Source organism: Agelaius phoeniceus, chromosome 9, assembly GCF_051311805.1.
Source record: "Agelaius phoeniceus isolate bAgePho1 chromosome 9, bAgePho1.hap1, whole genome shotgun sequence".
NCBI classification, from domain to species: Eukaryota; Metazoa; Chordata; class Aves; order Passeriformes; family Icteridae; genus Agelaius; species Agelaius phoeniceus.
This window is the reverse complement of record NC_135273.1, coordinates 4,473,796-4,485,998: the sequence shown is the minus strand read 5'-3', so window position 1 is coordinate 4,485,998 and position 12,203 is coordinate 4,473,796. Positions and strand designations below refer to the sequence as shown.

The 12,203-nt window shown below is 42.5% G+C and overlaps 1 protein-coding gene across 1 annotated transcript in view; it reads left to right on the top strand.

The window, feature by feature from the left end:
• The window catches only part of HTRA1 (HtrA serine peptidase 1), a 33,275-nt gene extending 21,903 nt beyond the window's left edge, over positions 1–11,372 (top strand). The window contains exons 4-9 of the mRNA XM_054637068.2: positions 3,137–3,331; positions 4,006–4,038; positions 5,220–5,334; positions 6,416–6,473; positions 7,830–7,925; positions 10,643–11,372. Of these exons, the coding sequence (XP_054493043.1) occupies positions 3,137–3,331; positions 4,006–4,038; positions 5,220–5,334; positions 6,416–6,473; positions 7,830–7,925; positions 10,643–10,811 (666 nt within the window). The 3' untranslated portion in view covers positions 10,812–11,372. The remainder of the gene's footprint in view (positions 1–3,136; positions 3,332–4,005; positions 4,039–5,219; positions 5,335–6,415; positions 6,474–7,829; positions 7,926–10,642) is intronic.
• The last annotated feature ends 831 nt before the right edge of the window (positions 11,373–12,203 follow it).

Genomic DNA, 12,203 nt, shown 5'->3' with positions numbered 1-12,203 from the left:
TGCACATTTATTAAGTATAGTTATTAGGAGCCCTGAAGTCACACTCATTTTACCAGGATTCCTGAATTTCCTGGGGATGAGCCTGCCAGTGGCAGGGTGTGAGGGCACAGAGGGGGTGTTCTGACATGATCCTGGCTACAGCACTGCCAGCAGTGCCTGCCTGGCATTGCCAGGGCTCCTCCCGGGCTGCAGAAGGATGTTTTCCCACTCCATCATGGGATTTTCATAGGTTTTATACTGGTTTCCTTTCAAAACCACGTGCACAATGTAATTAATATTTGAGTTTGTTTTGGTTTTTTTTATAATGGAAAATTTACTACTGAGTGTGGAAATGTTTTAAGCCATTTTAGAGAAAACGCCCCAAATTTAAAGCCATGACAACACATATATTCATCATACCCAATTCTTCATAGCCTTGGTTTTGTAGGGGCACTCATATATTTGCATGCAATGCCATCAGTGTGTCAGTTCTGCCCCACACCACGAAACCACCTGGAACACAGGGCACATTTTCCAAAGCTGTGTTTCATAATTTGTGCAGGACCAGGAGGTTTTTGCAGCGGATTTTTGTTTCTAGCAAGGGAAAGGTTAGCCAGACTTTCCAGAAGGCATGTTGAATCACAGGGGTGACCTGCAGCCAATCCATACAGCATCAGAGCTTGAACTGCAGCCTGGCTAGTATAGGCACAGCCCTGAAAACTCAGCACAATCACAATTGTATTAGTCACAGGCCGTTCCTGTACTTTCTCTCTGCTGCCAGATGCAATTTTGGCTTTGTGACTGTTGTTACAACTCAGGAACTTTGTATAAATATTTTAACTTTGTACACGACCAGCCTTTATTTTTTTTTTTCCCCTGGTAATGACACATGAAAACTATTCTGTTTTCTGTTGCTTGTCTCTGTTTCATTTGCTGATAAATGTCCCCTTTCTCTGCAAAGTATCTGTGTTCAGTGCACTGGGATACAAACAAAAGCCACTTTTTGTCTTTTGTGTGTTGTCTTTTTTTTTTTTTTAAGAAGGAAAAGCAGTGCCAAAAGAAGATGCTGGTTTGACCAATGACATCTTGCAAACACGTGCTACGTAAGCTCAAGAGCATCTGCTGAGAGGAGGAAGGGCCAGGGTGCTCCCTGTGTCCAAACATGACCCAGATGGGGCTGTTTGTGTTAGATGATCACAACTGCCTGATTCCCTGATTCCCCTGCCCTGGACTCATCCCCTGGAGCTGTGCCTGGGATCAGGGGCTGCCCTGGGATGCAGAAGGGAAGGGGAAGCTGGGCAGAGCTGCTGGATCCTTCCCAGAGCTAAGCCACAGCTGGGTTTATCTGTGGCTGTGGCACTGATAAGGACTGTATTTTATCATTATTATTCATTAGTAGGGCATTGCTGGCTGTGATAACTTTCCTCTGAATGCAAACAGACATGGAAATGCTTTCTCCCTTTCTGTGCTGCCTATTCTGTGGCTCTCCCAGCTCACTCTGTTGGTTTAATTATTTTCTTGCTGTCTGGAGACTGAAAGATAAGTTTTCATAAAGCATCTTGCCATGTCTGGGAGCTGGTAATGAATTTTATTGAAACAATCTGCTCATCTGAGTAAAACTTCCCTGGTGGGATTGTAACAAAGCTGAATAAAGGATACACAAGACCAGTCTTGTTAAACATTAAAACCATGACTTCTGTATTTGCAGCAGCATATAGTGATAACTGATGACATTATTTTTAGCTTTCTACTTTGCAGGCATTGTCTGTCTCTTAGGATATTTGAAATGAACTTTAGGTGAAAAACCACAAAGTGATGGGAATTTGGGTTAGTTTATAACGCTGAATTTTTGTCCCTATGGATGAGTTATTGAGTCAGGCTTTCAAACTGCTGGTAACAAAACCAGAGCCAGCAATGAGTTTCCAAATTAAACATGCAATATTCTCCCTTTTTTGCCAAAATTTGAAGTAGGTCAAGCTTAGAGGAAAGCTAGGTTCAAGTTAGCTTTGCCAAGCAAAAGATAAATGTCTCCAGAATTCTGTTTTGATTTTTGGGTTCAGTAACCTAATCCTCCAAATCCTTAAGTCTAAACCTGCACTTATATGTGTTCATTGATGCTAATAGAAATGGTCTAGTGACATGGTTAAATACCATGGGTTAAATATATGGTTTAATTACCTGGGGAGGGCCAGGATAATTTAGACAACAGATAAAACAAAAATATTTAAAAATGTGTCACATCACTGTAAGTGTAGAGATTGACTTTTAAAAGTGTAAAGAAAGGGAGAAATGGCACTCAATGTGTATTGTACGGGCAGGTGATGAATAAAAAAAGTATTTGAAGTATGATCTGTTTCAGAACACTCTTGATTCATTAACAAATGTGTGGATCCAACCTCCCCTCCCCTTTTTTATTTCTGATTGCTGTACAATGCAGTGTTTGCTGGATTTTAAGAATGTTTTAGTGGGAATGTCTTCAACTATGTAATATTTATTGTGTTTAGAGATAAGATCTTGAAATAAAAGTATAATGGTATCCTCTGCTGTCATGACAGAAAAATCACATCAGGTCCTTAAATCCTAACATCTTCAGAGGAAGATATCACTGTATGTAGGAGGCAATATGATTATTTAGAAAGATACTTCATTAAAAGAAATTTAGATGAATCATTAGCTGGTGCCTTATGAGAATATAAAATGCTTTTAACTGTACTCGTACATGCTTAAAACTCTTGGGTTGTTGCCTTCATGACTCTTTAGTGTTCACTCTCAAACAATATCATATTTTTACTTCAGCAGCTGTTTGCTAATTATTTCAAGGAGTGTTGGAAGTGGCTCATTTCTAGTATCATCAGATGTTTGCTTTGTACAGCAAAGCATAAATATTCCTTTGGTCTTTTAATTGTTCTTGATTTTAAGGGTACCTGTTGTGGAAAAAGTTCTCCAGTGTAAAGAGCCCACACTGGTTGTTTCTGTACCAACCCACACACAGAATACTCAAAGAAAACAGAACAAAATCCCTGAGGGATAAAAGCCTCTCTCTCTCTTTTCCTCTACCCTGTGAATGCATTCATCCTTCTGTAACATTTGTTCTGCCAGCAGAGCGGTGTCTTAACATCCGAATTTTCTCTTTTTTTTTGTTTCTTTTTTTTTGCAGGGTAAATTGCCAGTTCTCCTGCTGGGCCAGTCTGCAGACCTGAGGCCAGGGGAGTTTGTGGTGGCCATTGGCAGCCCCTTTTCCCTGCAGAACACGGTGACCACGGGCATCGTCAGCACCACGCAGCGCGGCGGGAAGGAGCTGGGGCTGCGCAACTCCGACATGGACTACATCCAGACAGATGCCATCATCAATGTACGTCCCCTCTGGGCTGCTGCCCTCAGCCCTGGCCTTTCCCCAGCAGAAATCCCCCCTGTGATGCCCTTCTGAGGAGCAGGGAGCATTTCTCTCCCTGTAAATCTGGGCATCTGCGCCGCAGGAGCGCTCGGTGTTACTGAGAAATCCCCCCAAGGAGCCACACCAGGCACAGCATCTGCCTTCACTTCAGAATCCTTGCAGATTGCAAGGGAGGAGGCAATATTCTCTGGCAAATAACTGTCTTTTCGAAATCCATCTTGTTTTCTGAAAAAGAAACCAAGATTCATTTAAGGGTTCAAGTTTGTTTCTGCATTAAGGCAAAACAATAGGTTTTGTACTTCAGATCTTGGCCTGGTAAGAAATCTTCACTAACAGCTCCCAGAGCTGTCCTAAAATCCTCTCAGTTTCTAGTGTGGCACTAAAAAAACAAAAGAAAACTTTGGCTTTCTTAACTTACTCTGGCAGGAGAAGAAAATCTTAAGTATTTGCAAAGCTCAGCTAAAAGGGTGATGTTAAACAGTGGTTTATGGTTTATTTAAAACTGTTCTATTGCATGAATTTAATAGACAATGGAAGCAGCACTACAGAAATTTTGCAAAAATTTATTTTATATTTTGCTTGCAACAGATTAGGAGGTAAATACTAAAATGTGTTCTTATGTTTATTTTCAGTATGGGAACTCTGGAGGACCCCTAGTAAATCTGGTAAGAGTTTCTCTAAGTTTGCTTAGTGTCAAGCTTATCGCTGTTTAATTTAAAAAATAAAACCAAACAATATACCCCACCCAAACCAACAAAAAAAATCAAACTCCCCCCACCAGATGTGGGATTTGCAGCTTTTGATATCTGGCTGACTACACAAAATTCACATGGTCCTTACTAATCAGTTGTCTGTGTTTATGTTGGCAAAAGGCTACATTTGGATTTCAATATTTAGGATGTTTATGGTTTGCATAGTTTCAAACAAGTGTAATGTTTTTTTTGCTCAAGCCTTGCAAAAAGGGAAAAACACATTTTACAGTGAGGTGTTTGCCATTGCTGTTTACCCCGAAGCAGGCAATTATTTTCTTTTCACACAGAAACTCAGCTAAATATTTCCAAGATGTATCTCCCCTTTCATTTTGAATCACACCAAAAAAATCCACATATTTTCAGGGTATTAGGATTTCTTTGCCAGTACTGTAGAATGAACTGAAGCAGGTTGCAAAACTGTGTGAGAGCTCCCAGGTCTCCTGAGGGTACATGGGGTTGAGTCCCCAGGAGGCATGGCACAGACTGAAACTCACAGCTACTCAGAGTTTCTGCCTTGGAGGAGATTTGGCAGGTTTTTTTCCCCACCCAATTCACAGCACACATTCAGTCACACTTAATCTTCACTTAAAACCACCTGTAGTAAAGAGTTTTTGTCTGGGATGAACCAGGGAATGAAACTGCTGAGGTTTCAAAAGAGATGACATCAGAGATGTTTCATCCAAAGCTCCTGGAGTTATTTTGCCAGGAAAACTTTTGATTTTGGCGAACTGTATTTTTCTTTATGTTATAATGTAATAGTGGCTCAGGAGCAGTCAGTGCCATGCTTTATGTGGTCCTTGCTGAAATAAACACAGAATAGCTGCAGAACGTGTTGCTCATCTGCTGCAAGCATGAGAATTGCCCAGTTTTATCTCTTCTGCAGCAAGATGAATAATCACACTGATTTTCAAAAATTCCTAAGTGGTGTTTTATCAATAGACACAAAAAATTACTCTTAAAATTTAAGAAAATTGAAGACCAGCTACAAAATAGGAATTTGTGACTGCTTGGAAGAAATGATCCATTTCTCTCATTTCTCTTTGAGGTATTCCATATTTGCTAATAATGGCTTTTTTTTTTTGTTTTCTCTCCAGGACGGTGAAGTCATTGGAATTAACACATTAAAAGTTACAGCAGGAATCTCATTTGCTATCCCATCCGATAAAATAAAGAAGTTCCTCACTGAATCCCATGACAGACAAGCTAAAGGTACTGTACTTGGGAAGAGGAAAACCAGAAAATAACCTGATCTAGTAGGTGGCATCACAGCCCATGCCAGGGGGTTGGAAATAAGTGACCTTTAAGGTCCCTTCCAACCCAAACCATTCTGTGAAAACAGTGATAAATCAGAAAGGCAGCAGCCTGGCTGGCATTGAGATTTTAAAAAAAAAGTAGCCAAAACTCTACCTCCACACTAATTCATAAATAGTAACCAACACTCTGAGAATGGCTAAAAAAGTAAAAAAAAGCTAACTAGCAGTGTAAAAAAAAACAAAACTATTTAAGCTGCTGCTGAGTAAAAAAACATCACTACCAAATAAAAAAACTGCTTGTAAAAGTCTGCCATATAAATGCCCATATTCCCAAAAATAAAACTAATAAAAAGCACCAGAACAATAAGCAAATAAACCAAACTGCAAAAATAAGAGCATCAAAATTCGACCTAAATTAAAAATACACCAAAAAGTTATTCCTAACTCAATAAACCCATAATTCCTCAGACCATCAAAATAAAAATGCCACCTATAAGTAAATACAAAACCAAAAAGTAAATTTAACCATAAACAGTATTTCTCAAGTTATCCATAACTATAAAATGTGTGCTACCAAGCAACTATAAAATGTGTTGCTATCAAGCAAGCCAAACAAGTAAAAAATAGAAAAAAAAAGTATAAATCTCGAAAGTCTGAACTGTCACTTTGATTTTTTTTAAGATTCTCTAAGCCTTCTGATGTTTACATTCTTGTAACAAACTTTCTCTTACACTTACTGTAAATAACTTCTTGTTTTGCATTCTTGTATGGAAGAAGAGAAATTTGCTGGACTGTTGGTTTGCCCAGTGTCATTGGAGAGGTGGCACTGTCACCCTCCAATCCACTGTCACTTTTGGAAATCTATAAATGTTGGAGCCAGAAAATAAACTTCCCTTTTTTCACCTAGAGAGCAGCAGTGTGTGAGCTCATGTTGTTTCATAAAGTGAAACAGTCTGAACAAGTGGAAGACAAAGTTTTGAAAGCCAGAGGCTCTTCGGGTCAGGGCAACTGATCACGACCCGTTTTCCTTTTTGCAGGAAAAGCTGTAACCAAAAAGAAATACATTGGCATAAGAATGATGTCACTAACCCCCAGGTAAGTACCCAGGGTGGCTCCTCACCTTTCCCCAGCGTGGTCTCTGCATGCATTTGGATCCAGCCGGGGACGTGGATTTGGATGTGTGCTGGTGACAAACCCAGCCAGCCCTGGCCACCTCCTCCTCTGCGGCTGTCACCTGGTGGGACTCTCCTCTAGACTCTCCTGTGAGCTAGCTCTTAAACAGCTCCTTTTTCTTCTCCTTAATGCTTCAGAAGAGAGTAGCTGGTGACTGTGGCTCTGTCCTGGGGTTGTATCCATGTTGTTGTACGTTTTCATGGCTTACGTCAGCCACGTGCGTTCCTACATTCCTATAAAGTTATTTTCATTAAACTCTTCACTTAATGTCAAATGAAGCTTTTGTGTGGACTTGCTTATTCATGCTCTGGCTATAAGAGACTCATGAGCAGGCAATGCCGTGTCCTGTAAAGATAACCAGAAGTTTTCCCTTGTGCAGGATCCACAGGTAGAACAAAGCATTGAAACACACGGGGTTGGGGTTTTTTAGGTGCTCAGGATTGCAGGAGGTGATTCTGTCCCTCTAATCTGCTCTGAGGAGACCCCACCTGGAGTTCTGCATCCAGCTCTGGGGTCCCCAGCACAGGAAGGTCATGGACCTGCTGGAGCCAGTCCAGAGGAAGCCCCACAGATGATCAAAGGGATGGAGCAGCTCTGCCATGAGGAAAGGCTGGGAGAATTGGGATTGTCAAGCTTGGAGTAGAGGAGCTTTGGGCTTGACCCAATTGTGACCTGAAGGGAGCCTGACAGAATGATGGAGAGGGACTATTTACAAAGGGCCTGGAGTGACAGGATGAGGGGGATGGCTTCAAACTGACAGAGAGTGGGTTTAGATGAGATATTAGGGAAAAAATCTTCCCTATGAGTGTGGGGAGACCCTGGCACAGGGTGCCCAGAGCAGCTGTGGCTGCCCCTGGATCCCTGGCAGTGCCCAAGGCCAGGTTGGACAGGGTTTGAAGCATTCTGGGTTAGTATAAATTATCCCTGCCCATGGCAGGGGTGAGGACTGGATGGGATTTAAGGTCCCTTCCAAACCAAACCAGTTTGTGATTCTACAATCTGCTATTTCTAAAGCTTTGAAATGTTTGAACTCTGATTGTCTGTGTCTATTAAAATGATTGCCTTTACCAGAAATAGACATTAAAAAGCTGCATGCATGCAAAAAAAAAAATGTAGTAATTCCTGAAATATGCATCTAAGGGTTAAAATGAATGCTGAAGTGACATACCAATGTGTGTAAAACACCTCAACTCGTGTTAAGTGACTTCAGCAAAATGCGTGGGGGGGTTTTTTCCTGTCTTGACAAAATATTTTTTTTGCTATTTCTTCATTTTTCAGCAAAGCTAGAGAGCTGAAGGATCGCCATAAAGACTTCCCTGATGTTGTCTCTGGGGCCTATGTCATTGAAGTCATTCCAGAAACACCAGCTGAAGCGTAGGTTGAAGTGCTTTTTTCTCAAAACCACTGCCACTGACTTAAGGGGGTAACGATGGAGTCGGTTCCCTGCTTAACTGGCTTTCTTCATTAAGCTAAATTAACAGGGCTGTGACCATCTGATTGCTGTTAGCTTGTCTGCTGGAAATGGGTTTGTGGTTTCATTCTGGTCCCTGATGGGCAATACTGTAATTGTATCAGGGCATTGCAGGGAAGCCCTGTCAGCCTTCCAGGCCCAAAGGGAAGGCATTCAGGGGGTGTGAAAACTCCTTTTTCCTTTTTCTCAGCAGTTGCTTCCAAGGCATCTGCTGTACCAGTGCCAGTGCTGAATAGAGGCTTTTGTTCCTGCACACTCTCCATGGCCCTGCTGGTCACTGCAGGACAGCAACTGAGAAGTTTTTGGGCCCACTTTGGAAGAAATGTCCACCTCAGTGTTGGCCAAACCCACCAGCTCCCCTGGCACACCTTGGGGCTGAAATCCTCTGTTGGCAGCAGACATTCTTCCATGTGAGAGCTTTGTCAGCAGTCTCATTACTGGAAGGGCTTTTGGGTTTGGACAACTGGCTTTTTCTGTTCCTGTTACTCAGGATTTGCTCAGAAGCTGGCCCTGCTGGTTGGTGCCACGTCTGGCAGCTGGGCTGTGGTCACTGGCACTGCTCTGGCTGGCTTTTGCTGGAGACACTTTTCTCTCAGGGTTTGCCTGATAGGAAACTGCTCAGTAATCCAGGGCAGGAAATGGGAAACCTTGTTCATTTTCTGAAACTAGGGATCATTTGAGAGAGGAGTAAATCTTTGTGGCAACAAAGAGCCTTGTGTGGCACTGAAGGGATGTAGGCAGGAAGCTGCTTGGGGCAGGCATACATTGCATTTTAGGAAGACTGCAAGGATGGCTGGATGGTGTTTTTTGGGGAAGTTTGGGTGTAAGATAACAGTGCTAGCTGTCTAGTGTGCTTTCTGAACTACTGCTGTGTTTTTAGATGATCCTTGTTGGCAGTGCTCGTCAGGCAGAGCACTGGTGGGTGTGAAGGAAGGTGTAGGAATGAATTGGCTGCTCCAATGTGGGGCTGGAGCTGCTGCCTTGGTGTTCAGGTTCAACCTGAAGGTGCAGTACAGTCTTTTTAGGAGTGTGGGTGATAGCATAGAGTGGGAAAGGGACTTTGGAGAGGGAGAAGAAATGTGAGGCAATGTACCCAAATGTGATGGGAGACCCAGGTCAGGATGCTCCATCCAAAGGCTGGCCTGGCAGTTAAAATGCAGCCCATGTTGGCTCTGTCCTCCCACTCCCAGTCCTCTGGCCCAGAGGTTTCCTTCTTCTGCTGGTCTGTCCAGCACATGCTGTGTAGATGTGTGGTGTTTGTGAGGTCCCCCGGACGAGGTGAGAGATGAGAATTTGACTCCATGTTCTCAGAAGGCTGATTGATATGATATGATATTATATAGAAATTATATACTAAATCTATACTAAAGAAGGAAAAAGATACATCAGAAGGCTAAACAAGAATGATAATGAAAGCTCATGACTGACTCCTCAGAGTCTGACACAGCTGATGATGATTGGTCATTACTTAAAAACAATTTACATGTTTGGATAAACACTCTCCAGACCACATTCCAGAGGAGCAAAACATGGAGAAGCTGAGGCTTCTCATCTACCCAGGAGAAGAAATCCTGGTGAAGGGATTTTTCAGAAAATATCACAGTGACAGAGATGTGCTGGTGGGCCACAGGAGCAGAGCTGCAGTGACCTGTCCAGGCTGCATGAAGAGCCATGCAATGACTTCCTCCAGGGATATGTTTTCAGCCATTCCTCCTGTAGGCAACCAGATTTGTTGCAAACATTGGCCAAGGGCACCCTGCTCGCAGGAGACACTCGTGTCAGGCGCCTTCTGTGGGTGGAAGAGGCCGATGAGTGGTCTGTGGTTTTGTGAAGGATTATGCTTCTGAAGGGTTGAATCATGTCTGATCTGTCTTGGTTAATTTTTCCATCGCTTGGAGCCAGATCGTTGTGCAAGACCGGGCAAGATGTTGTGGTCTGTGGCATCCCTCACCAGCCATTTCTTGGTGCTGGCAGCAGCTCCAGCCAAGCCTGGGGAGAGACACAGCCCTGGTTCTGCCCTGGCTTGCTTTGAGCCAGGAAGGTTCAGATTTGGAGGTCAGAAAAAGGGATTTTGGCTGTTATGGGTAGCAGAGGAAGGACACATTTGATTTTTGGTGACCAAACTAGATAGTTACATGTGTTACCCTGCTCAGGTTTAAAACGTGAAGGGTGGGTGAAGTGGCTGCCAGTAAGCTCTGTATGGAGAACAGGGGCTGAAATCCCTCATTAGCACACAGTGCCACTCAGGCTGCTTCTCTGTGTGTTCAGGAACAAAAGCTTGGGAAATCCCCCCTCTAAAATCAATCTGCTTTGTTGCAATTATTTTAGAAGACAGATATCAACACCTAGGATCTTTATTGCAGAATTAACTGCTATTTGCAACAGCAAATTCCTTTGAAGGCAGTGAAATATGGGATTCATACATCCATCACATCCTGAGGTTTCTGCACTTCATTGTAACCTTCACTGCTCCATAAATCCTGATTGCTTTCCTCATGGCTGCCGTGGCTGCAGAGCTGCTGCTGGGTGGGAAATAATAATAATAATCCAGAAATAATTTTTTTTCGCCCTAAAAATAAAACTGCAATTCTAATAACACACTGCTGCTTTGTGTTTTCAGTGGTGGCCTGAAGGACAACGATGTGATTATAAGCATCAATGGGCAGTCCATAAGCTCAGCCAGTGATGTCAGTGACATCATTAAAAAGGACAGTACCTTGCACATGGTGGTGCGCAGGGGCAACGAAGATGTGATGCTCACAGTAGTTCCCGAGGAAATCGACCCCTAACCAGAAACATGAGCTGGATTTCATGTTTTCTTTTAACAGCAATGGACTGCTTGTATTCTCTCTGCTGGTACAGGAAAACGTTAGACTTCTGACCGACATTCTGCTTGTTCAGTGGATTAGTATTGGCCAACAGAGTAACTTCTACTAGGTTTAAGGTGCAAAATCAGTGTAATTTCACATACTCCAGATGATAATTTTTTTTTTTCCTTCTGTATTATGTATGCAATGTATTCTTTACTGGCTTTTACATCCCCTGCTTAACGAATCGATGTTTGCTTCCCTGTGTTGAGTAGATTTCCTGTCATTTCCTCTAAGACTTAAACAAAACACAACCCATGCACACAATGTGTGTTGTGGCATTCAGGTATTTATAGGTTAGCTGTGTTTTAACTGGAAATGCCATTGTAAAGGAGTAGTCAGCCTAAAAGAAAGCACAATTGGGAAATAAAGTTTGGTTTATAAACACAAAAGGAATCCCAGCCCAAATAACCTCCCAAGGACCCCGTGCAGGACTTTAATACTATGATATTTTCCTAGTGTTATTAAAAGAATTCAACAGTACCTCTTGTGAGTGACTCATTTTGCTTCCCCTCATGGAGTGGTTTTCTTTGCATGGCACGTCTGCCTGGTGGTCTCCTTTTAATCATCATTTAATCACATGACTTATTTTCCAGAATGTGCCTTGTGTTTGTGCTTTTGTGCAATCTGTTCTCCTCAGCAAGGCTGGGTTGAATTTGTCATATTGCCTATGTCTTTCCAGATGTTAATGCATTTTCCTTACTGTTTTAATTACAACTCCACCAATGCCTGGAATCTGTTTGCCCACTGTAGAAATTGCCATATGGTGGATCACAGAATCTCATACCATTCTGGTTCAGATATCAGGATGTCTGTAACCATTTAGACCTGGCCTTAAGCTCTTTAAAACAGGCCTGGTTTATCCAAATCTGGAGTGCTGGTGTGTGTATGGACCTGGTTTTGGCTCTGGGATATTGGGCATTCCTCTAACAGGCATTAATCTTCATACATATGTTTATTGATGCCCTTGAAGCTTGGGTGAGTGGGTTTGTCTTGTTGTGAAGGAAAACAATCAGCTACACCTAATTACAAGGTAATTACTCATGGGGTAAATAATAGGCTAAGCAGCCTTTTCTTTCCTCTGTTGTAACATGTATTTCAGAGAATAAATCCGAGGGCTGCAGACAAGTTTTGGTGACTGTCATTCCTCAACAGGCTCTTCTTTTAGAAAAAGAATGTTTTAGTAAACCTCTCCAGCTGGGTCGCTGGCAGTTTATGGTTTTTAAAGAAAGGGCTGTATTCCACCCAAATGCAGCAATAAATCCTCGAGAGCTGGATTCCTGACAGGGCTCCTTCTCCTCCCAGCTGTATTTC